General features: G+C 53.8%; 4 protein-coding genes across 6 annotated transcripts; 3 read left to right on the forward strand and 1 right to left on the reverse strand.

Moving 5' to 3' along the window:
- The first annotated feature begins 241 nt into the window (after nucleotides 1–241).
- LOC104148051 (uncharacterized) lies at nucleotides 242–6,883 on the forward strand. The gene is made up of 8 exons (XM_068917661.1): nucleotides 242–461; nucleotides 1,305–1,507; nucleotides 1,616–1,785; nucleotides 1,866–2,020; nucleotides 3,713–3,856; nucleotides 4,471–4,816; nucleotides 5,267–5,385; nucleotides 5,840–6,883. The coding sequence occupies exons 2-8, from the start codon at nucleotides 1,347–1,349 to the stop codon at nucleotides 5,879–5,881; spliced, it is 1,137 nt and encodes a 378-aa protein (XP_068773762.1). The 5' UTR covers nucleotides 242–461; nucleotides 1,305–1,346; the 3' UTR covers nucleotides 5,882–6,883.
- Nucleotides 3,587–17,806, reverse strand: TMEM234 (transmembrane protein 234). 3 transcript variants are annotated; one of them, XM_068917666.1, is made up of 6 exons: nucleotides 17,710–17,806; nucleotides 16,297–16,448; nucleotides 15,774–15,840; nucleotides 15,439–15,531; nucleotides 15,204–15,308; nucleotides 3,587–4,049 (listed from the first exon to the last, which is right to left on the reverse strand). In XM_068917666.1, the coding sequence occupies exons 1-5, from the start codon at nucleotides 17,804–17,806 to the stop codon at nucleotides 15,247–15,249; spliced, it is 471 nt and encodes a 156-aa protein (XP_068773767.1). In that variant the 3' UTR covers nucleotides 3,587–4,049; nucleotides 15,204–15,246. The 3 variants fall into 3 exon arrangements, with proteins under 3 accessions (XP_068773767.1, XP_068773766.1, XP_068773765.1); XM_068917665.1 differs by lacking the exon at nucleotides 3,587–4,049 and adding an exon at nucleotides 13,086–13,751; XM_068917664.1 differs by lacking the exons at nucleotides 3,587–4,049; nucleotides 17,710–17,806 and adding an exon at nucleotides 13,086–13,751 and having other exon boundaries at nucleotides 16,297–17,002.
- Nucleotides 5,895–14,417, forward strand: DCDC2B (doublecortin domain containing 2B). The gene is made up of 11 exons (XM_009681029.2): nucleotides 5,895–6,028; nucleotides 7,485–7,765; nucleotides 9,031–9,088; nucleotides 9,550–9,626; nucleotides 10,129–10,260; nucleotides 10,387–10,533; nucleotides 11,200–11,239; nucleotides 11,977–12,166; nucleotides 12,407–12,507; nucleotides 13,040–13,102; nucleotides 13,936–14,417. Exons 1-11 carry the CDS (start codon nucleotides 6,020–6,022, stop codon nucleotides 14,011–14,013), a joined length of 1,176 nt encoding a protein of 391 aa, XP_009679324.2. The 5' UTR covers nucleotides 5,895–6,019; the 3' UTR covers nucleotides 14,014–14,417.
- On the forward strand, nucleotides 17,727–22,844 carry EIF3I (eukaryotic translation initiation factor 3 subunit I). The gene is made up of 11 exons (XM_068917660.1): nucleotides 17,727–17,827; nucleotides 18,017–18,109; nucleotides 18,282–18,369; nucleotides 18,791–18,856; nucleotides 19,221–19,370; nucleotides 19,469–19,596; nucleotides 19,884–19,994; nucleotides 20,489–20,578; nucleotides 21,469–21,542; nucleotides 21,726–21,818; nucleotides 22,422–22,844. Exons 1-11 carry the CDS (start codon nucleotides 17,825–17,827, stop codon nucleotides 22,501–22,503), a joined length of 978 nt encoding a protein of 325 aa, XP_068773761.1. The 5' UTR covers nucleotides 17,727–17,824; the 3' UTR covers nucleotides 22,504–22,844.
- The last annotated feature ends 794 nt before the right edge of the window (nucleotides 22,845–23,638 follow it).

Consider the following 23,638-nt stretch of genomic DNA (forward strand, 5'->3'; position numbering starts at 1 on the left):
AATCCCTGCGAGCGGCAGCCCGAGCTGATTTAAGGGGAGGCCAGGCGGCAGCTGAGGGCGCAGGCAGGCGCCCGGCGCTGGGGGAAGGTGCGCAGGAGCCAGCCCCTTATCTGCACCAGGTCCTCGCCATGCCAACAGGCCCATCGCTCTGCTCCAGCTGTGTGTGACTGTGGGCCGGATCCTGCCCTGTGCGAAGCTGATGCTGGCGCCAGGGTCCAGGCCAGGAACCACGGCCCGTTCGCCCGCCGTGGGCTGCTCGGGCGCGCAGCGCCCGGCAGTGCCGCTGCCTTGGGGACAGGCGGGAGCTGGAGGAAGTTCCCTTCCCCTTTAAATGCAAATCCCAGCCTAGGCCTGCAGCTGGGACACCGTGTCCTGCGGGCTTGGGGACGCGGCCTGGTCGGCACCGCACGCCGGGCACAGCCTGGTCGGCACCGCACGCCGGGCACCGCGGCCTGACGCAGGTCAGTCCCCCCGCAGCAGGGCCGCGGTGCTTGGGGAGGGCGGTCGGAGCCTGCGGACAAAGGGGCTCGCACGGCCTCCGCCGGACAGCCCCGTCCCGCTGCCGCGAAGGCGCTTGCGGGGGGACGGAGGTGCTTGGCTGGGGCTGAAATGCAGTGGGAAGGGCTTGGGGGGGATGGGGTCCCCCTCAACCCCTCCTGCGGGTTCTGGCCTGGCTCTCGGTTCGGGCAGCCGGGACATTTCCCTGCCCTGGCCTCGGTGTGTGCGTGTGCGCCTGGAATCCTTACCCGCAGCTCTGGGGAACACCAGCGAAAAATAACCCCCGGCTGGGACTGCCCAGGCTGTTTTTTAGCGTCTGGTGGGGGTGGATGAGGCCCCCGGGCTTTGCTCCGCACCGCGGGATGCTCCAACACAGACGTGGGGATATCACAGCCTGAGCGACAGCGAGAGCCTGGGCTGCGGCCGTCCTGCCTGCCGCCGCGCCGTGCCGCTGGCCGGGGCCGGACCAGGAGAGCCTGCGGAGCCCTGCTGCGGCTCGGCTGCGTTCGTAGCTGGCGTGGTCGGGTGCAGAAGGGTCTTGGGGCGAGCCGTGCCCAGGCAGCGGCGTGCTGCAGGCCGGGATGCCCTGTCCGAGCCCAAGGAAAAACCCAAGCAAAGTTCAGGCAGGACGGGCGCTGTCTGGGTGCTGCTCCCCGCGGGGACCCCGAGTCCCCATCGGCGCCGGGGCAGCCGCTGCCTATCCAGGGGCACAAGGACAGGAGACTCCCCCAAGGGTGCGCGGAGAGGCCCTGCAAGCACCTCGGAGGGGCCGGGGCTGCCACGAGCTTTGCGTCCTTCCCTCGCAGGGGCTCTCCCCCGCTGCCCCCAAGCCCTCGGCCGGCCCCGGGATGGACGACAAGAAGAAGAAGCGGAGCCCCAGGGCGTGCCTGGCGCAGCCGGCGCCCGCCGGGACGCTGCGGAAGCTGCCGCTGCCCGCCAGCAAGAGCGCTTCCTTCGCGCTGCCCCTGCCCCACCTGCCCTCGCCCAAGCAGCGGGCCAAGCTCAGGCGGTCAGTGCCAGCTCCGGGGTGGACGGCAGCCCCCCGCGGCTGCCCCCGCGCCGCGGCCCCTCCGGCGCCAGGGCTGGGCGACGCCACGGGCATTTTTCTTCCACGCAGGACGAGCAAGGAGAAAGCGCGGGCAGTGCCGGCCGGGGGCAGCGCGGGGGCAACGCTGGCAGCCCCGCTGCAGCACAGTTTCCTCACTGACGTCTCCGACGTCTGCGAGATGGAGGGCGGGCTGCTGAACCTCCTCAACGACTTCCACTCGGGCAAGCTGCAGGCCTTCGGTGCGGGGACCGGGGCGGCGCGGGGCGGGGGGCCGGGGCGGCGCGGGCCGGGCCGTGACGGCTCCTCCGCGCCGGCGCAGGGAAGGAGTGCTCCTTCGAGCAGCTGGAGCACGTGCGGGAGATGCAGGAGAAGCTGGCGCGCCTCCACTTCAGCCTCGACGTCTACGTGGAGGAGCTCTCCGAGGAGCAGAAGAAGACAGTGGCCGACAGGAACCTGGACCAGCTGCTGACGAACGTGAGCGCAGCCTCCTCCTCCTCCTCCTCCCTGCTCTGGCCGCGGTGCGCCGGCCGGCGTCCTAGCCGCTCTCCTTCTTCCTTCCTTGCAGCTGGAGGAGCTCAGCAACTCCATGTATCCTTGGGCAGGGAGGGCAGGCGGGCGGGCGGGGGCCGCGTGGCCGCCCTTTCCCTTGACGCCAGGCCCAGACAGAAGCTGCACCTGGCCGAGCACCCGGAGCCGCAGGACGCCGCCTCGGCCTGACCTCCGTGGGCCGCCGCTGGCCAGCTGCCCGCCCGCCCGCCATCGTGCCCCCGCTGGCAGGCGGTGCGAAGGGCATGCGGCCCCCCCCCCGCTGAGGCTGGGGCAGCTCGTCGCCCTGATGGGGGCTGAGCGGGAGGGCAGCGCGGCCTGGCCTGGCCTGGCTAGGCCCTGCCAAGGCAACACCCCCCCCCCCCCCCCCTCCGCCGCCATTTTGGTGGGACCCACAATAACGGGTGGCCGGCGGGAGGGGGCGTGGCCTGGAGGGAGGGGGCGTGGTCAGGTGGCGCCCGCCCCCGGCGGCGCGGCTGGGTGACGTCATTCGGCAGCGCCGGGCGGCGGCGGCGGCCATGGAGCCGGAGCTGGGGCCGGGGGCGGAGGGGCGGCGGCGGCTGCGCGCCCTGATCCGGCTGCAGGTGGGGCCGGGGGGGGGAGCAGCACAGCTGGGGCGGTCCGGGGCACAGCTGGGAGGGGGGGCGGGAGCACAGCTGGGAGTATTGGGAGAGTGGGGGGCACAGCTGGATGGGGCTGTCATGGGGCACAGCTGGGGGCACAGCTGGATGGGGGCGCCCCGGTGGGGCACAGCTGGATGGGGCTGTCGTGGGGGCACAGCTGGGGGCACAGCTGGATGGGGGCGCCCCGGTGGGGCACAGCTGGATGGGGCTGTCGTGGGGGCACAGCTGGGGGCACAGCTGGATGGGGGCGCCCCGGTGGGGCACAGCTGGATGGGGCTGTCGTGGGGCACAGCTGGGGGCACAGCTGGATGGGGCTGTCATGAGGGCACAGCTGGGGCACAGCTGGATGGGGGCGCCCCGGTGGGGCACAGCTGGATGGGGCTGTCATGGGACACAGCTGGAGGCACAGCTGGATGGGGTTGTCATGGGGGCACAGCTGGGGGCACAGCTGGATGGGGGTGCGCCGAGGGGGCACAGCTGGATGGGGCTGTTATGAAGGCACAGCTGGGGGGACACAGCTGGATGGGGCTGCTGTGGAGGGGGGAGGCACAGCCAGATTAGGGTGCCATAGAGGGGTACAGCTGGGGGGTTATTGGTGCGGTCTTGGAGGCGCAGCTGGGCAGGGGGGTCCCAAGGGCGGGCACAGCCGGGGGGTTATTGGTGGAGTCTCGGGCACAGCTGGATGGTGGTTCCCATGGAGGGACGCGGCTGGGGTGTCTTGGGGGGGATGCGTGAGGCACAGCTGGACAGGGATCCCTTGGGGGAGGCTGCATGGCTGGAGGGGGCTCTGGGCCAGCTGGACGGTTTGTAGGCACTGCCTCATTAAAAGCAAAACCATCAAAAAAAATGGCAGAGAATGTGTTTGTTCCTTGTCCATAAGATATTTCTCCTGGGGACTATGTGGTCACACAACGGGGTGGGAGGCGGGGGTCTCTCTGTCATCCAGCGGCTTAACAGCACACCCAGCTCCAGCAGCGCCTCTGCCCTGTGCTTGCAGGCCTGCGTCAGGGGCTACCTGTTGCGGAAGCGGTTTCAGAGCTTGAAGGCAGAGTATGAAGCCGTGGTGAGGGAGATCGAAGGAGACCTGGACCAGCTGGAGTGGAGGGGGCAGTACCTGCCGAGGCCTGTGTTTGTGGAGAAGGTCCGTGCCTTCGCCCACGCCGTCGTTCCCGGGACAGCTGGTTTGCAAGACAGGCTGGGGCTTTCACAGCTTAGTCTGAGAGGGAGGAGTGTGCCAGCACCAAACTGATCCCTGTGGGTGGTGCGGCCTGATGTCCAGACAGCAGTGCTGCCGATGATTCTCTTCTGCAGCGCGGTCCCAGTAGCTTGTATTTCTACCAAAGAAAAAACAACGATTATGTAGCAAAGGCCTGTTTTTGTCTCCTCGATTTGTGTCATTGAGTTCCAGACTGAGGATTCCTTCCTGCAGCTGAACCTTAGCCACAGATTAAATATCTGAACTGTGCAGGTGACTCCTGTAGTTTTTTGCCCCTGTGTACCAACCTCACGTGTTCACACTGAGTGATCTGATCTGCTCTTGCGGTGGTTGAGCATTGCTCTTTAATGAGCTCACCACTTCTGGAACAAAGGCCCTTTAAAATGTTGGTGATGATTCAAACCAGAGTATGTTGTTATCATGCCAGAGTTGCTGCTAACTGCAGGTCTCTGGCTGGGACAAAAGCACTGGCCCATAGAACAGCCAGCCTGTGAGATTTTTACACTTTCCTCTGTTCAATTTCTTGCTTGTTCTTCTAGAGGCCAGTGGAAGTAAAGTGCTCAACTACACAAGAGACTGTATCACGTGACAAGGCCAGCACAGAAAAATTGCAGCAGGAGATAGGTCTCCTGGAGGCTTCTGAACCAGAAAGAGACTGGGGCTGTGACCGCAATGTGAAACCTACAGCTGAGCTGCAAAGCGAGGAAGTGATTTCCAAAGGTGAAGGTGATGAAGTGAGGCCAAATCTAGCGACTGATACAGATAAATCTGCTGCAAAGGGGTGTAGTGCTCCAGCAGAAGGTGAGGAATGGAAGAGCAATAGCAGTGTATCCTCTGTATGGGACAGCACTATCCTGGAGACGGAGTCCCCTGCAACCAGCCTGGGTAAGGGACAGGAGTCACTTTACACACCAGGGCTGCGGGCTCTCCCTATATGGTTTGAGTGACCTAGCAGTAAGTGCAGGTGGCGAAGGAGATTCCTGGAGAGGCAAAACCTCAAGAATATACTGGCGAGTCTAAGTAACTCATTGTAGAAGAGACAGTAGATGCAATCTGAGGTCTATTGCCTGGGCCTTTGGTTGAAATCCCTTTTCTGAGATGTGTGGCATCCGCTTAGCACTGCTCTCCGCATTTAGAGTCCCTATAGGTAACTCACCTGTGGGTATAGATAAGGACAAGCTAAAGCTTGGTTGGCAAAGTGTACAGCTATGCTGAAACTGTGGGCTGAATCCAGGAGAATATCTCCTAGCTCTGTCTGGCTCTGACTGCAGAGGAAAGGGGACTGGCTACCAAGGGTTTGTTCTGATAATAGTTTGTTTGTTGATTTCTTTGCAGAAATTCCACTCGAGGATTTCGAGGAGCTTCCTCGGACTGTGCCTGGCCTCCTGTCCTATAGAAATCACTTGATCATGGAGTTGCTGTGGTTGCAACAAGCTATTGTGAGCCGTAAAAATGTAAGGGCCTGACCGTGCCTCTTGCAAAACAGTGGGTTGGGCTGGTGCCTGTTTGCAGCCAGAGAGGTGCTGTCTGCGGTGAGACTGGGGGTTGAAAGTGAAAGTTCAGTTACCCAAGGATTGGATCAGATGATAGCAATGCTTTCCCCACCCCGACTTTGGAAAGTAACTGAACAATAAAGGAAAGCAGAGGCTGTGTAGATTTGATTACAAGCTTCCTGGCCTGTTACAGAGACTTTGCTTCTTTGATAAATATCATACAATCTGTACAATACACTAGTACGTATCTAGGCACCCAGCAAGTTGCTATTTGCATTGCTTTAAAGGTGAGACTCATGTGAATGTTCTGGTCAGGTGTTAACGATTTTGCTGGCGAGTGTGCCAAGGCAGGTGCTTGGCTACTTCTAGGTCTCTGAGATTTAGTCATCAATGCTTGATTTTCTTTCTCTTGCAGTACCTGAGGCTGAAAAAGAAGCTGGGGACTCCTGACCTGTAGGAGGGCGTTCCAGAGGATGCAGATTTGTATTGGTTTGGAGGAGCCACTGAGCTGGAGGACCATAGTCATCGCGTGACCTCATGGACAACAGCAGCCTGGGAGAACTCCAGCTCCAAGTGTTGATATTCTCCACTTCAGATGAATATGGCAAGAAAGCTTTTTGTTTCTTTTAAATGTAAACATTTGGTCAAAGCAGGGGTTCAATTTCACTGCAAAGCCAGGAAAGTTGTGTATCTGGAGGGAATCCTAGTGAGGCCTTCTCCCGCAAGAACCCCGTCTCTGGTGGCTGAGCTGGACAGTCCTAGAGGTAAATCGAGGCTGGGAAGAGTGTCACTTACAGATAGTGCTTTTTGACAATTTCCAAGTGACCAGCTGATTGCTTGTTGTTGAATTAAACTGCCTGCTGGCAGCAGGTGCTTTGAACATACAGGAACAAGTTCTCTGCTGAATTAGGGGTGACCCATATTGGTATCTGAGCTGTGTATTTGGGATGGTTCTGTATGTCACAGCTCTGCAGTATCTGGGATCTCCAAAAACTTGTTGTAGGTTTTAGGGAACAGCTAGTTGAAGTACTGAGTTAGGAGGAAAGCTTCCTAGCTTTCCTGTGCTATTGGTGGGAAGAAACAGCACATCAAATCTGACCTTCAGGAGATGAGGCTTGGTTCCTGACCTGCACGTCTCTGGCAGTGGTATTACCTCTACACGTGGCAGAACTTTTGGTGCCTGAGGGAGCAAGTAAGGACTTTGGGGGGGTTGATGTTGTGCCTTGAAAGCACTTTGTCCAAAGAGATGCTTTACTCACTTTGCTCTAGTTCAGGGGTGTCTGATGGCCCTCAGAAAACGACTTTCCACATAGTGCTGTGGCTCCTTATTGTGACTCTGAGTCTTCTGTGCAAACACTCTGCGCTCCTACTGCCTGAATGGACATTTTTGCGGTATGGCGGATAAAGCTTTTTGTTCCTGATGATGCTAACTTGTTTGCAAATAAAAAGTTTTCCTGAAGTCTGTCTCTGAATCTGCCTGGCCTGCCTTCCTCTCCTGGACAGAGCCAAGTGAGCCTATGGCAACCCATTCAGTGCAAAGGGTGGTGTGTCCTTGTGGTGTGGATCTTTGTCCAATAGGTGCAGGATAGAAGTACACTGCACTTTTCACACAGGCAGCGAGTGACAGTAAGGTGTGGAGGGCTTCTGGATACTACTGCTCTGGATGGGATGTGAGCTGCTGCCATAAACGTACTGGCACTTACTGCTCTTCTGAGCTGGTTAATCTGAGCCTGGTGGCCGTACCGGCCAGGGAGGGAGCTCACAGCACTCGGCGTGTGGTGAGAGTGAGGGTTAAAGGGCCGTGCAGTTCCTGCTTCTCAAACAAAAAGATGTTTTGCAGTTTGATTGATGTGGCCTCCAGACTGGCCCACAGCTTCCTCCTGCTGGGCTTGCAGCCATGGAGACGGCCAGTCACTCCTGGGACTGTGCTGAGAAGGGAGGCAGAACGCAAAGGCACCTGGTCAGAAGGGTTCTGGCTCAGCGTGAGGCTGGGCAGAGCTTTCCTTGCCCCATGCTGGTCCTTTTGCCTCTCTAGTCAGCAGAGCTTGCTTGACCCACAGGAGATGAGCTCCCGAGGATTAGCTCTGGCACCTCCAGCCAAGAATGTGGTGGTGTATCGCAATGGGGACCCCTTCTTCCACGGGAGAAAGATTGTGGTGAACCAGCGGCAGTTCCTGACCTTTGAGACATTTCTGAATGAGGTGACCAAGAGCATCTGTGCACCCTTGGCTGTGAGGAATCTCTACACGCCCAGGCAGGGCCACCGTGTCGCTGAGCTGGGGGACCTGCAGGATGGGTGCCAGTATGTGGCTGCGGGCTTTGAAAGGTTCAAAAGGCTCAAGTGAGTAGATGGACCTTTGGTCCCTGGGTTTGGTAAGGGGCTTTAAATCCCCTTTGTTGGGGATGTGTTGGGGTGTGAACGAATAAAAGAGTTAAAAGGGGTACAAACCCAACTAAAAACAGGGACAGATTCTCTCTGTTTAATTTCTTTCCTTACTGGAATCTACTGGATATATTCCAGATTGCTCTGAAAGTGCAACTTATTCCTGGTAAGGTCATTGGACTCTCAGAAGAAAGCATGCTGGGGGAGGAATGCATTCTCTGGGGTTGTGATAGGTGCTGTTCTACCTTGCGCGCATCTCGTTTTGAAGTGTGTGGGAGGTTCTGCTGCTGGCTTCCCTGTCAGACTCACCATTTGCACTGTCTCTACTCTGACAAATACTTTTGGATTAGTTTGGTGGAGTGTTTTTTTTTATTATTTTTTTAATCCTGCATGAAGCAGAAACACATAATGAGGAGCTGTTGGTTTATCCTGAAACACAGAGGGCTAAAGAGATTCCTGGCATCACTTGAATCACCAGGGGATTTGTGTGATACTGTGGGAAGGTTGAATTTGGTTCACTGTGTGCATATCGCATTTAATTGAGGAAGCAGTCCAAGCTGTATTAATACTGGTCAGCCTTGGGAGCCTAGAACAACAGTTAGCTCAAAGGACACAATGTTTTCTATGTCTTCAGCATGGAGAGCTGAAATTCTCTTGAGTTTGGCTGGCAATTTCTTAAATGTAACACTTAAATTTAGACTGAAGTGCTGGAGGCCCAGGAGATGAGAAGCCTGGAAGATTGTTTCAGAAGTGACCCAAACAATAAACATACTCGATCGTGGTGCACCGAGGCAGGGGTCAGTCATGTTCTTACAGCTCTTTAGCCAGCTGTGGCTCAGGATTCAGTTCTGGTCGCACCACAGATTCATTTTGCATGTGCGACACTTCTTAAGCTGAAGTACTAGTGAGCCATGTGTGCTTCTGGAAGGGGAAGAACCCGCTCGAAGTGAGGCTGCTAGGAGGGGAGCTGCATGGATGTGGATCTGGACCCTTCCTGCTGTGTGAAATATCACCTACAAGTCAGACTGGAGCTTCAGTACTGACCGAGCCACTTCCCAAATATTTTATGTGGACGGTTTGGCCTGCAGCTGAAAATCTGGCCACGATGGCTAGTGGCCTGTTCTTTCTCCTTTGGCCTGTTCAAATTCCAGCGGTCACAGCTCCTGGGAAGTGTTGTCCTTCACAAACTGTCCCAGTTAGAACGTGGTATCTTCTTCTTGCAGCTATTTAAATCGTGGAATGAAGCAACTCAGTGAGACAAGGAACAGCAATGGCATGCAGGTGAGTCCCTGAGCTGAGCGGGGGCAGGCAGAAGCGCAGAATGAGCTGGGAAGAAGTGTAAAAGATGCTAGGGCTGTCAGTGATGAAACAAAATTTGAGATGAAAGGCTGCCAGGTGCCTAGTGGAGGTAGGTAAAAGTACCACAGAAATCAGTAGGACTCTCTGTGTGTGACAGTGCAGGGACCACTGCTGTGTACCTTCCATCCCCCTTAACAGTGCAGGGGAAGGATTTGTGCACAGCAGTTCATGGCCGCTGGTGATCCTGGAACGCACCCAGCTATGTGAAGAGCCTCTCCAGGCCTTGGTGTTGCTGACAACAAACCCCACCTAGCAGCAGCGAGCGTGAAGGCAGGGCAGGCTGTGTTCTAGGGCAGGCAGCCCCTGCCAGAGAAGAGGGAACAGCCCTGGGAAGCTCTGTGCCAGGGTGGTGACCATTTTTGTGCACTGAACTTGGTCTCTAGCCCCACACCATATTGCCCTGGAAGCAGAACATCTCGACGCGATGGCAGAAGCACACCCACCTGCCCTGCACGATACAGTAAGTGCTTCAGTGTTTTATCCTTTGGGGGGGGTCTCTGGGAACATTTTCAGAGAGTGGAAGAAGGAATTTCTGTGTGATCCTGGCAATGCTGCCCTATAAGGACACTTCCCAGCCTCTTCCAGAAGTATTTGTTGTAAATATTGTCCAGGCATTGGTGGCCTGCCTTTTTGCCACTTTCCATATATTGCCTGGTCTGGGAGAAGATGGCAGAGATGCATATAGCATAATTACTGGTGTTATTGCCCTGTGCCTGGTGATGTCCTTAGATTAGGAACTGCTAGGGGCAGGGAGAGCTGATGTCTTCATAAGTGTTACTAGAATATTTCTGTTGACTCCTGGTTGCAGCCATTTGAGTAGTGCGTGACCCACAGAACACGGTGTGCACAGAAGGGGCTGTCAGTGGCCTGGGGGATGGAAAGTCTTGGCACAGCAAGTGTTGTCTTTGTGGGAACTGTGTGAATACAGGCTCACCACATGCTCTGCGTTGTTTCTCCTGAAGTGTTTTCCGGAATGGGGATTTGCTAAGCCCTCCTTTCCGACTGCTGCTCTCCAGGGGCACCCCGCTGCAGTGGGACACGCTCCTGACCACGCTAACAGAGAAAGCCAACCTGCGCAGTGGAGCTGTTCACAAGTGGGTATCTGGATAAGGCACTGCGGGCTCTTCTGCCCATTGCTTCCACGCTGAAAGGGTTGTTCACTGCTCTTGTGACTTCCTCTTGCATGCTCTGTTTAAAGCCTTCGTTATCTTTTCCTCGAGGCTCTGCAGGCTGGATGGAACACAGGTGTCTGGTGGGGAGGAGCTGGTGAATGGTGGTTACTATGTGGCAGTGGGAGCTGAGAAATACAAAAACCTGCCCTACTTTGAGCTGTTGGTGCCCCAGGCTTCGGCGTACAGGACACTATGGTACGTAGGCAGGTATTTGTGGCTGGCTGGTTTAAAGAGTCATCTCTGTGGTGGTCTTCAACTAAAGCCAACTTTTCCATAGCCCTCCTATTCAGTGCTGTCTGCCTTGAGGCTTGAATTCTGCTTCATGTGACGAAGTTTAGGAAGAAAGAATGTGGCTACAGAGCTTTTGGTACAAGAATTAGCTCCTGAAATCCAGAGTTCACCACCAGAGAAAGCAAGTGGCTTTGGTTGTTTCTCATTAAGTGTTCAGCGAGCACGGAAGAGCACCTACCCATTAGGAATAGCGTTGAATCTCATAGGCCTGTGGTCAGCAACCTGATATAAAGCCATCTGCCTCTTGGATGGCCTTTCATATCTTGACCACCTCAGCTGTATCAAACTTGCTTGTTCTTACATCGGCTGGCAATATAGAGAGGCCTGTACAACGTGACTGGTCGGTATAAACTGTTGCTTCCAAGTGCAGTCTCAGCAGCCAAGCCACAAACTGTCTCTCAGCGCAGGACCCTGGCATCTGGGTGGGGGAACGTCTGCCACTCTGGAGCGTGCTGTACCTGTGCTGAGAACAGATGCCTCCAGGGCTCTTCCTTGTGGGAAAAGGGGAGGGGGGATCATGTCTTCCATGACTTCTGCCTGATACTGAGACCCGTTGCTTCTTTGTTACAGGAACCACCCAAATAGCAGGCGCAAAAACTACAGCGAAAGGGTAGGTGGCTCAGCTGGTGTGGGACTGTATGTGCTATGAGCACAGCTGCATTTGTGTAGACATCAGTCCATAAGCAATGGGTGGCTATAGCGACTTCCATTCCCAACTGCCATGGTTATGACACCCTTACTTGACACCATCCCCACAGCAGCAGCTGAAGACATGACAAGTTTGCACTTGAATTAAATCTCACTGCCTGAAGAAAAATCTTAAAGTAGCCATACTCATCTCTTCCCCTTTTTGGCTGGTGGAGAGGGAGAATTCATACTGGGGCTGAGAGCTCTCTCCTGCTCACTGTGTGGGGAAAATACTCAGTGGAGCCTGCAGGTATAGCAGCTGGGCTCTCATGAATTATTCACTGAAAGCTGCATCTGTGCTCTCTCTGTTATTTTGAAAGTGCTATTTTGCTTTTAAAACGTCCTTTTCCTCTTGTTTTCAGTTTGGCAAACTCTATGCCAACTTGCACGACAGAGCTAGTGACTCTGCTCTTGCTTTCCCACCTCAGCAGGTAGTGACTTCAGAAATAATTGTATGTGTTCCCTGTACCTATTCACTCGTAATATCAACTTAAAACTTTATTAAGAGCATGCAATGTTGCAGCTTCATACCAGTCAGGGTTAGGGCTCATGGGCAGGAAGTCGCAGTGTTTTTGACTGGATTGCCCTGCAGAACTGCTTTTGTTTTATAAACTGGTCTATCAAGAAGGCGTAACAGAAATGTGTGATGAATACTTTCAGCTAGACAGTCGCAGGGTGCAGACCACAGGAGCCACAGAGAAAGACAAGATCCCAGTTGCTTCTCCACCACTGCACAAGCAAGCCAGGAAATCTTACCTCCAAGAGGAAGAGTCTCTTTTCCATGCTAAACCTGTCCGTGCAGGACAAAACAGGAGGAGTAACACGAATGTGCAGCACTGGCCTGATCAAGGTAAAGGACATTCTGCTATAAATCGTGAGAAAGACTGGCTTTACTTTGATGCTAAAGGACAAAATATCTGCAGATGCACTAAAAGAAAGCAGCCATGCAGTGTACCTAAGAACTTCTGCATTTCTGCTCTTTCCTCTCTCATCGGGTCACATATGAGAACCATGACCTTTCTGTAACTTTAACAAGACCAGACCATGGCTGCCTGCAATACCCATTTAACAGCTTTTCTCCTCCTTGCAGAAGGAAGTGTTTATAAAGCCAAAGACCCCAGGAAGGAGATGCGAGGTGCACACGAAGTAAAAGAGGATGAACACACAAAGGTGGAGGTACCCATTGATCAGGTATGAGATACAATTTTCTGCCCTCTCAGGAGTCTCACGCTGCTACAGGGAGGTACTCATGGTCCCACTAGAACCTGTTGGTGCTTCTGGTTTTGCACAGCAGGGAGGCTGACTCCAAGAGACAGCCATGCAAGGGACATCGTCTCAGAAGTACTGCAATGGAGAAATGCTGCTTTTTTGTGAGAGAGCCCTGAGGACAGATTAATCAGTAGTTTATAGTAACAGTTTGGGGAAGTGGTTTGTCTTTCTCGCTTGTTTTCAGTCAAGCTCTACACTAGGTTTATAAAGCGCTTTCCTCTGGAATTTGTAGCAATTAAAGTAACCACGAGGGGGAACTTGAGAAGCCCGAGGACAGTGGGTTACTGCAAGGCTCTGCATTTTATAAAGTCTGGAGATTGTAATCTGAGTAATGAACATTTCCTTTCTCCTGGTATGTAAGGGAAACAGCCCTCAACTATAGTGGATGTATCAGTGGCTTTCCTTGATTTTTTTTTTTTTTTTGGTCCTACTTCTGTCCTTACGCCTCTTTCAGAGAGTTGCAGAGACTGTGGAAGAGGAATTTATACAAAAAGCCAAAATGAGAAACCACAACAAGGTATTTATTCCCCTTGATGCTTCTGTGAAACGTGTAAGATCCTTCCTGGCTCTGTTCTAGCACAGACTTTTTTACACTAAAACTTAGTAGGCTCAAATATAACTGGTAAGCAGAATTTGCCTCTAGCCAGGTGCAGACTGGAAGCCAGCAGGATATAAACATACAGTTCCTAAAATGACTGAACACATTTGTTAGGTAATACAAGTTTGAAACTTTAAGGAACAACAACAAAAAGTGCATTTTTAAAAACAAAAATCAGTGTTAAAAATGTCTGAAAGATGCTTATTCTTCATGGAGTATTCGTGTTTTAAACTCTTCATAAGGACGCTTGGAATTGATGGAATGGGATGACATGCATTATGTTAAAGATGATTCACAGTTCTGCCTAGGTAGTCTTTGTGGATTAATTAGAACTTCAAAGGAAAACACATCCTTTGAACTTAAATTAGAGAAAGCCCTAGTAAAGAATTAGATACTTCTTGGCTCAGTGTGGAGTCTGATGTGCTGTATTTACCTGAGCGGCTGGGCCAGCATTTCTTTATTGGGGCATGGGGCGGCACTCCAATGCCATTGCCTTAACTTGGCCTTTCCTCCCCCATGAGATCACAGTGCTGTACAGGTGTTGTTATCTGAGTTTCACAGCTCTCTCCTGCAGTGGGAGAGAATCATTAGATTAAATTCAAAGGTGGCTTACTTAATGCCTAAAGACCTACGTTTGCATGCCAAAGCCACGGCAAGACTGGAAATGGAATCCAGAAATTTAGTCCCAGCAGCTGTCTGTAAGAGCAGAAAGTGCTACACTAATAACCGTATTTCTTTCTTAACACAAAAAGGTGTGGAGTACAGACAAATTGCAGAAGACCGTGGCAATGCAAAGGTATGCCAGCGACTCTGAGGATGAAAAGCACTGAAGGATGTCTTTCCTTAGCAGCAAGGAACTCTGAAGACTTCACAAAGGGACTGTGATGGGAGAAAGACAGCTAGGTAGCTTGCTATCTAGATAACAAAAGCACGTGATTCTCAGATACATGTAACAGCAAAGACTGGCCACAGTTTCTGATGTATTATCTTCTAAGATCGAACACCATAATTGTCTGTGCTTGAGAGGGAAACTACCAGTGAACTGGAATCTGATGCACAATTTTGTTAAATAATGTAGTACTCCTCCTTTCCTCATCTCTACAGTATGACGATTTGGCAGAGGAGACGGCCGGTTTTCTGAACTCCAATTAAGAAACTGGTTTGTATCTGAATGTGGGGAGGAAGAATTACCAAATAGCATTTACTCCTTTATAATAAAATATCTGCCAGAAAATTTGTTGTGTCAGGAACTTCTTTTAAAAATATTTCATAGCATCATTGTCCCTCTAATTTGGAGTGCTTGGATAATGTTTGCAGCAATCAAATCTGCTCCCAGATTTGGTAGATTTGTTTTCCTGAATTAGGCAGATGTTCTTAAAAGTCATAGTAATAAATGGCTATTGTCTCAACACTCTTTGTGCAAGACTTTCTGTATCCTTCCCTAGAGTTCATGATTAATTACAAGGGTAATGAAGATGTTCCTTCAGGGATCTGTTTAGTATTTTGGACTGATTTTTTCACTGAAAAGAAAGACGCTTCCTCTTGTAGCAGCAAACCGCACTATTATTATTTTACGGATCAAAGTCCAGTGGAGAAGAGCCATATGGTACACCTCTGGGCTGTGCAGCATGACCTGGATACAATGAAGGAAGCCACTTTCATAGGCATGAAAGAGGAGACTTTCTAACTGACTCCTTCTACAAAAAATCAGCTAGGTCATAATTAAGGCAAAGTCATTGTCAAAGGAGAGTCTCTGAAGGACTTTTAAACAATTTATTATGCTTCCAGTGCTAAACAAGACAATTCAGTCATCCCTGCCTTGAAATGCTCACAGAAAACATTCCTTAACCCAGGACATCACATAGGATGTCCTTGAAAAATGCCTTGTTCCGCCATGGCGCTAAGGGAATACAATCCATGTTTTTAGATGTGTGTGTCAAAAATGCAGCTTCCTAGATGCAACTGAGCCTAATGGTCTGCTGCTGAGCTGGAAGCTCCCCTCTTCACACATGGAGATTACCTTGGAATAGGTTTTCTTCCTGATGTATCTCACGGCGTCTTGTTTATGAACCAGCTACGCAGAGAGTGACTCCTAGGACAGTGATCAGCATTCCTGCCACAGCTCCTACAGAAATAAACAGTAACCACACCAAAACCACCACAGAGACCATGCTAAAACACAGTAGCCTACACTATCAAGTTAGCAAATACATGCAGGAAGCAATGTGACAAAACGTATTTCAAGTCTAACTTACTTTTACCACCAATATCCTCTCCCAGAATCTTCCCAGTCACCAGTGTGGCTATCAAAGCCAGAGAGTTACAGAGTGGTACTGCCAGGGACAGATCTGAAATCCAACAGTTTCAACACAGTTTAAGAATGAGTGGTCTTGTACAAATCACAGACACTAAGAATGTAAATGACTTTGCTGCTATTACAAGGCAGCTGCTTGATGTTTAGCTGGGCCACCAGACTAATGAATAGGACTTTCCTATTCATTAGGGAATAGGACATTCCTATTCCCTAGGAATAGGGAAGTTCCTCCCAAAATCCCAATCCACCCACTCCACAAAAGCAATGAGAACTAACCTGTGGATGCCAAGGTGAGATAGAAAAGGAGTGATCCACACTGATTGAGCAGAAATGGCACCATGTACTGCAGGGAGAACATGAGCTTGTCAGTCGCTGCACACACAACCACTGTGCACCCTGTGGAAGCAGCCCAGGAGCGGGCAGTGAAGGAACCCAGACCCCCTTGCTCTGAGACTTTTTTTAGCAGCGGAAACCCAGCATACTAGTGATTCCGCTGCCAGCAACAAGCTGTTTAATGTCTTGGTTTCCCTACCTGCAAAAGGCAGACAGTGATTACTTTATGCAAAATAAGAACCTTAATGACTTGCTGTCTACAAAGTGGTCTAAATTTTGCAAGGGGAGAGCAACGCTCTAGGCAAGTAAATGAAATATTATGGAGGATAAATAATTCTGATGAGAGCTGGACTATTTAACAGCTCAAATAAAAATAGCAAGTCTAGAAGTGAGTGGACAGAAATGACCCAAAAGGCAGTTTAACACCAGATACCTCCCTGGCCCAGGAGCCAGAGCGGGTTCACACCTTGTAGTTGAGGCCCAGGAAGCGGATTTCGGCGAGGAGCTGCCGCAGGCGGCCCTGGCCCCAGACCTGCTCCAGCCCTGCAGCACCCGTCCGCAGGAACGGCCCGGTGCTGCCCCACAGCACAGCCACCAGCACCAGCGCCGCTGCCTCTCCTGCAGCACAGCCGTGCCTTAGCAGCCTGCTGATCCCAGGGAGCACCAGGCCCGGCTTGCGGTCGTCCCCCAAGGCGGCCTGCACTGGGAACGTGCGGGGGCCACGACCCGCTCCGGGAAGCCCCACATCAGGTCTGGCCTGCAACTGCATTCCCCCCTCAGGGGAGGCTCAGCTGGGCCCGGCCCACTGGCAAGTCCCCTTCAGAAAAGGCCTCCCATCGGGCCCAAACTGCCACCACGTCCCCCCAGAGAAGGCCCCGCATTGAGCCCAGCCTCCCGCCATGTCCGCCCCCAGGAGAAGGCCCCGCATTGAGCCCGGCCCCCCGCCACGTCCCCCCCAGGAGAAGGCCCCGCATTGAGCCCGGCCCCCCGCCACGTCCCCCCCCAGAGAAGGCCCTGCATTGAGCCCAGCCTCCCGCCATGTCCCCCCCCAGAGAAGGCCCCGCATTGAGCCCGGCCTCCCGCCACGTCCCCCCCAGAGAAGGCCCCGCATTGAGCCCGGCCTCCCGCCACGTCCCCCCCAGGAGAAGACCCCGCATTGAGCCCGGCCTCCCGCCACGTCCCCCCCAGGGGAGGCCCCGCATTGAGCCCGGCCCCCCGCCACGTCCCCCCCAGGAGAAGGCCCCGCATTGAGCCCGGCCTCCCGCCACGTCCCCCCCAGGAGAAGGCCCCGCATTGAGCCCGGCCTCCCGCCACGTCCCCCCCAGGAGAAGACCCCGCATTGAGCCCGGCCCCCCACCACGTCCCCCCCAGAGAAGGCCCCGCATTGAGCCCGGCCTCCCGCCACGTCCCCCCCAGGAGAAGGCCCCGCATTGAGCCCGGCCTCCCGCCACGTCCCCCCCAGGAGAAGACCCCGCATTGAGCCCGGCCCCCCGCCACGTCCCCCCCCAGAGAAGGCCCCGCATTGAGCCCGGCCCCCCGCCACGTCCCCCCCAGGAGAAGGCCCCGCATTGAGCCCGGCCTCCCGCCACGTCCCCCCCAGGAGAAGGCCCCGCATTGAGCCCGGCCTCCCGCCATGTCCCCCCCCCAGAGAACGCCCCGCATTGAGCCCGGCCTCCCGCCACGTCCCCCCCAGAGAAGGCCCCGCATTGAGCCCGGCCTCCCGCCACGTCCCCCCCAGGGGAGGCCCCGCATTGAGCCCGGCCCCCCGCCCTGTCTCCCTGTCCCGCCCCCCGCCCCGAAGGCCCCACACCGGGCCCGGGTCCCCGTCTCTCCCAACCCCATATCGGCTCCCTAGCAACCGGCTGCCCCGGAAGCTCACCCGGCGCCGCCATCGCCCCGGCGAGGCACTTCCGCCCGGCGGCGGGCGGGGCGCTCTCCGTGACCCGGAAGCGGTCGGCGCGTCGCCTCCTCGCCATCCTGTCAGGGCCGCCGCCATGGTGAGCGGGGGGCCGCGAGTGGGAGTGGGAGTGGGAATGCGGGGCCTCGGCTGGGGCTCCTGACCCGGGGGGCGGGGGGGGGGCGGCCTGGCCCTGGGGCGGCCCAGGAGCCCCGACCGGAGCCGAGGCCTCGCCTCTCCTGCGGCGTTAAATGGCGCCCCCCACCCCCCCCTTCTCCCTCCCCCGCAGAAGCCGATCCTGCTGCAGGGCCACGAGCGCTCCATCACGCAGATCAAGTACAACCGCGAGGGAGACCTGCTCTTCACCGTGGCCAAGGACCCCGTGAGTGCGGCTTCCCCGTCACCCCCGGGGGGGACTGTCTTCCCTCCCCCGCCCGCGTGTGCGGTGACAAAAAGTCGCGATAATTGAGCAAAAAGGGGTCGGCTCTTCGCGGGCCTCGCTAGTCCCTCAAGGTAGTGTGTGAGGGGAGGGCTTGACTGTCGTCTTCTCCCAGATCGTCAACGTCTGGTATTCGGTCAACGGAGAGAGGCTTGGCACGTACAACGGCCACACGGGAGCTGTCTGGTGCGTGGACGCAGACTGTATCCTTTGGTTGCTCGAACCGGCTTGTCCTGGCGGTGATTTCCTCTCAGCTGTGCTCGCTGCTTCTGCTGACCAGGCCCTGGGAGTTCTGAGAGGGTGCCCGAGTTGCACAAGATCTTCTGTCTCTAATGCCAGCAGCAGATAACAGAGGTAGCAGCGTGCAAAGGTTATGTTACTCTGGGAACTGGAGCCTTTTTCTTTAATGCTTCAAGTAAAAAGTTTTGGGGTTTGCAGTAGGAGCACTTGGACTTGGTGTCTGTCCGTACTGAAGTACTGCCAGTCCTGGAATGGAAGTTGCTCAGTCTGCAATTTCTCTGTGTAGTAAGGCTTTTTTATCTTGTGAATAACCGCTAGCTGTGTATATAGACAGTAGCTTTTGGGGGCTGGGAACGTGTTGATATTCCCTAACTGATGATGCAGGGGACACACGGCATGTGCTCACTGGCTCTGCAGACAACAGCTGTCGGCTCTGGGACTGTGAAACAGGTAAGACCTTCTCCCCACGCTGTTGTTTTTGATTCTCAGTTCTGCCTTGCTGTGAAGTTTGCTTGGAGTGCATGGTGGCAGCGTAAGGTGTCTGTTTAACCCTCTGAAAGAGGTCTGAGTTCTGGCTCAAGACTGCTTGAGGAAAGGGTTTGCTTATGGTCCTGGTCTCTAATGAACATTTAGTTAAATTACTCACCTCACCGCCCAAGTCGTCAGTGCACGCTTAGTGCTTGCAGGTCACCGAACCTGCTCATCAGCCTGTCGGATGCTCTCACAGTTGCTCTAACCTTGTAGTTAAACTGAGCATTTTCATTAATCTTGCCATGAGAACCTGGTGAGGTGACCCTTTCTGCCCTGTGTTTAGGAAAGCAGCTTGCTTTGGTGAAGACCAGCTCAGCTGTGAGGACATGTGGCTTCGACTTTGGCGGAAACATCATCATGTTTTCCACAGACAAGCAGATGGGATATCAGTGTTTTGTGAGCTTCTTTGACCTTCGTGACTCCAGCCAGATTGGTGAGGAATCTGGGCAATGCCGGCATGAGGTACTGAGGGGAAGTGTTGATAGCTGGAGCTGGTGCCATTCTGTCTGTCTCCTTCCTTCCTTCCTGCAGAGAAAAATGAACCTTACATGAAAATCCCCTGCAGTGACTCTAAAATCACAAGTGCTGTGTGGGGCCCTCTAGGGGAATTCATCATTGCAGGACACGAGAGTGGAGAGCTGAACCAGTTCAGTGCCAAGGTCAGTGTGATAAGAAGCAGCGTCTCCTTTGGCATCTGTGCGTGGGGGAGGATACTGCAGTGTTCCTGTTGTGGTCACGGGGCAGAATATGGACTCTTGGCTCAAACTAGCAGACTTGTGGTTAAAATATATGATTTCCCTGAGCAAGGCTAACGTAGCAATGTCAGCCCTGCAGCTGACAGTGAGAGCTCCTCAATTGTTTTTAATGGAGAAGTCATATGTACAGGGGATCTTTCTCAGCTCGCTTCACTTGCTAGTACACTGAAACTGCCTTGTTTACGCTTCAGTCAGGGGAGCAGCTTTCAAACATCAAGGAGCACACTAAGCAAATCAATGATATTCAGACCTCCAGGGACATGACCATGTTCATCACTGCCTCCAAGGACAACACAGCCAAGGTGAGGCCTCCTATCGGTAACGCAGTGCACTCTTGACGCTTCCTTTCAGGACCCTGCTCAAAGACATGGCTATCTCAGAGGTTTACCACTTAGAAATTTGGGTAAGCGTAAAGTCAAAGCTCAGTGGGAAAGTTCAGCGAGCAAGGGGACACCCTGCCGTGTTAGATTAGCAGACAGACGTTGGAGACAATGTTGCAAAAACTGAGATTGCAGTTTGCTGCTTCCAGGAGGTGACAGAGGTGGGAGTTACCCTAGGCTGGTATTTTGGGATTCTGTGGAAGTATCTTGGGGATTTTAGGTGCACGTGAATGGCATTAGAGACAGGAGAGGTAACATCTGCTCAGGTGAAGACTGGCAGCCGGGGGCTGGGATTTGTATGAGTTAATTGCTGTACAATTGTTGCTGCTTGTGCAAAAAACACAGGGTCTGCTTGTCAGTTGATGATTCTCCCAGCCCTTTTTGCAGAATAACTTTCTCTCCCTTTTGCCTCCTAGCTATTTGATTGCACAACACTCGAGCATCTGAAGACATTCCGGACAGAGCGACCAGTGAACTCTGCAGCACTCTCCCCTATTTTTGATCATGTAAGAATGATCTTATTCATGTGGTAATGGTCTTACTGTGATCCCTGCATTGTCCTGGGTAGTGGGAGTAGGAGGGATGTGCATGTGTGTGTAGGAGAGTGCCTTGTGGTTGCTGGTGTGGGGATGTGAGGAGGATTATAGAAAATGATGCTCGTCCTATTTATTAGTGTCCCTAATGCTGCCACCTTTCACCGTCTTTGTGCTCACGCTGTATCCTTGGTGCAGAAAGCCCTGCAAGCACGTACGCTGCGTGTTGCTTCATCGTTTGTCAGTGTGTGCTGATGGGGGCTGGCGTGAAGCAGGTGCCTATAAACTAGTTTCTGGCAGAGGCAACATGGTGGGGAAAGGCTGCTGAGCCCCGCAGCAGGGGAGCGGGGACTTTCCGAGCAGTGCAGCGCGTCAGAGAAGCGTGGCTGTGAGCCTGGCCTGCTCGGAGTTGTTGTAGCGTCTGTCGGCATAAGCGCTTGTGCGGTTATGGTGCTGCCTGGCACCTCTGACTGCGTCAGCCACCCTATTGCCTGCCTCGCAACTCCAGCTGGGGATGCGAAGGGGAGGGAGGCGTGCTGAGCTCCTTGGGAAATTCTACCAGAAAGGCCCAGTGTCACCAGCCCAGTCTGTGCTAAAAAATGTGGTTGTGGGGTGGGCCCAGGGAACTCAGCTGCTGTCAGCTGTAGGAAAGAAGGCTTTGTGTTCTCTATCTGCAAAAGAAAAAAAAAAAAGCATCTGGACAGGAACTTCTCTGGGGCTGGAGCCAGGCCTGTTAACGGCTTTGTGGGATCTGCCGAGTTAGTAGGAGGCTTCCACAAGACTTGGCTCTCTGCTTTCCTGGCTCCTGCTGGCTGCATGAGGTGTAAGCAGCACTGACGTGTTGTGGCTTCTCCCCTTTGCAGGTCGTGCTTGGTGGTGGGCAAGAGGCCATGGATGTGACCACGACCTCCACCAGGATTGGCAAATTTGAAGCGAGGTTGGTCCTTTTCCTCACTCAGAGTAGTCCTCACAGCCTGGGGATGCTGGTCCCAGAGCATCTTGCTCCTGGCAGAGTTGAAAGAGTCATTAAAATTGCAGAGCTTTTTTGAGGAAACCCTGGTTGTGCCCAATCAGGGCTCCCAACTTCTGTCTACTGTTTAAACCGTCTTCTTTCTCCCAGGTTCTTCCACTTGGCTTTTGAAGAAGAGTTTGGCAGAGTGAAGGGTCACTTTGGTCCGATAAATAGCGTTGCTTTTCACCCTGATGGGAAGAGGTGAGGATTTGTGCGGGTCTTGTAGCCTGGCCAGGTCAAGCTTATCCTTGCTGAAACGTGGGCTGTGGCTGGCATCACAGGAGCTCTGCAGGCGGAACGGACCCAGCCCCTTGCCAACCTTGCTGCCTCCCTCAGAGCTGGCTGGGGGATTCACTTACGCCCTGCTGCATGTTTTGGCTATGTCTCTGACTCCTCAGACTAACTCTGACTCGCCAGGCCTGGGCGAGAACTGGCTGCTTAACACACCTGATTTATGCTTCTTGACTTCTAACTTCTCAGTTTTCCTCTCTTATCTTCCTGAGTGCCCCAACAGGCAAAACTGACCTCTCCTGGGAGATGGTAGATAATTTTCTAACATCACTTCTGCAGAAGCGCCCTCAGGGCTCTGTCCCTTCAGGCTTTTCCCCCTTCCCCTGCAGACAGGATGCTTTGACATCCACCTTGCACAGATTATACCTGGTTGGGCTTTCATCTTGTGACTCCTTTGTTAGTTTGGAGAGGGAGTTGGGAAAACAGACTCTTAACATTTGCTGGTATAAACCTAGAAGCAGTGAGCTCCTGACAAGGATCAGTGATTTTTGTCTTGTCTCTTCTCCCGTGCAGTTACAGCAGTGGTGGTGAGGATGGCTATGTTCGCATCCATTACTTCGATCCCCAGTACTTCGAGTTTGAATTTGAAGCTTAAAGGAGCGCTTCCTCTCCTCTTCTTTCCTCTTCCACTCCATTTCCCAATCCATTGGCTTCTCTGCAGAACCTGTAAGGCCTGAAGTTAGTCTGCGCCACAGGAAGCAGCAGGAAGCAGTTAGCAGCGCTCTCTGGGGCTGCGTGAAGGTGGTGATCTAGGAACCAAACCAGCTCAAAACGGCAGGACTGGCTTTCGTGTGAGGTAGAGTGAAGGCAGGGAAAGGAGTTTGGTTGGCTCCCTGCCTGCCCCTGTGCATGCTAACTTTCTGCCCTGCTGGACATATTTATATATCCGTGGGGGGAAAAAAAAACAACAGGAAATAAACAGAAATCTTTCGTAAACACACTGAAAAGTGCCTCTGTTCTTTTGGCCCGGGAAAAAATTAACCCGACTTCTTTGCTTTCCCGGCTATGTTGGCTATCTCGCTCTCTCCGGCTGTCAGAAGACAGCAATGCTGTTTTTCCCTAGGCTTCTCTCCTCCCCCAGGCCCAAGTTAACTCTCTCCCAGTGATGATCTACATCTATTATACAGGCCAAACCCTAGAAATGCTGAATCTGTAAACAGGCTGGAAAGGTAGTAGCCAGTAATTGTTTTCCAGATGACATGCGCGCCCAGTTCTGGTGCTTTGTTTATTTGCTGGACTGACCCTGAGCCAACTTTCCTCATGGAACAGTTATTTCCTGCACTAGGAAGACTGTGTTGCAATTCCTGATCCTTCCACCCTCCTTCCCCGTGTCTGTCTGGAGGGGTGGTTTGCATCTCTTTCCTTCCTCGATACTGGGTTCAAGGGCAGATTTCTCAGGCTGGCTCCCAGTTCGGAGTGACTGATGCAACACTTAAGCCACAGCCAATGTTCCCTTTGTGCAGAGGGTGGTGTGAGTTTAGCGTGTTTTGCCACTTTGTTTTTGCTGCGCCAACCGTGCCTCAGTCACGGGGCAGGGGCTGCGAGCCAGACGCAGCAGCAGGAGCTGTCGGAGGCTGTTGCTGCTGGGCACATCAACCTCTTGCTGTCTCCTGCCCTTCTGCTCCGCTGGTGGTCCAGGTGCAAGAGTTGCTGGGGGAGAAAGTGGGAACAAGCCCTGCTTCCGAGGAGCCTGCTCCTGCTGCTCCCGAGAGCTGTGCTGCCCAGCTCCT

This window comes from Struthio camelus, chromosome 23, assembly GCF_040807025.1.
Source record: "Struthio camelus isolate bStrCam1 chromosome 23, bStrCam1.hap1, whole genome shotgun sequence".
Classification (NCBI taxonomy): domain Eukaryota; kingdom Metazoa; phylum Chordata; class Aves; order Struthioniformes; family Struthionidae; genus Struthio; species Struthio camelus.

Bases quoted from the DNA above. Each gene is read 5' to 3' on its own strand.
- DCDC2B (XM_009681029.2), top strand. The intron at 9,627-10,128 runs GTAAGTGCTTCA...TTTCTCCTGAAG, and splicing joins CACCTGCCCTGCACGATACA to TGTTTTCCGGAATGGGGATT. The intron at 10,261-10,386 runs GTGGGTATCTGG...CTTTTCCTCGAG, and splicing joins CGCAGTGGAGCTGTTCACAA to GCTCTGCAGGCTGGATGGAA.
- LOC104148051 (XM_068917661.1), top strand. From the start codon at position 1,347: ATGGACGACAAGAAGAAGAAGCGGAGCCCCAGGGCGTGCCTGGCGCAG. The intron at 3,857-4,470 runs GTCCGTGCCTTC...TTGTTCTTCTAG, and splicing joins GGCCTGTGTTTGTGGAGAAG to AGGCCAGTGGAAGTAAAGTG. The intron at 5,386-5,839 runs GTAAGGGCCTGA...TTTCTCTTGCAG, and splicing joins CTATTGTGAGCCGTAAAAAT to TACCTGAGGCTGAAAAAGAA.
- EIF3I (XM_068917660.1), top strand. The intron at 19,597-19,883 runs GTCAGTGTGATA...TTTACGCTTCAG, and splicing joins TGAACCAGTTCAGTGCCAAG to TCAGGGGAGCAGCTTTCAAA. The intron at 19,995-20,488 runs GTGAGGCCTCCT...TTTGCCTCCTAG, and splicing joins CCAAGGACAACACAGCCAAG to CTATTTGATTGCACAACACT.
- TMEM234 (XM_068917664.1), bottom strand. From the start codon at position 16,599: ATGCAGTTGCAGGCCAGACCTGATGTGGGGCTTCCCGGAGCGGGTCGT. The intron at 15,841-16,296 runs GTGTGAACCCGC...TTCTCCCTGCAG, and splicing joins TCCTGGGCCTCAACTACAAG to TACATGGTGCCATTTCTGCT. The intron at 15,309-15,438 runs GTAAGTTAGACT...TTATTTCTGTAG, and splicing joins AGAGGATATTGGTGGTAAAA to GAGCTGTGGCAGGAATGCTG.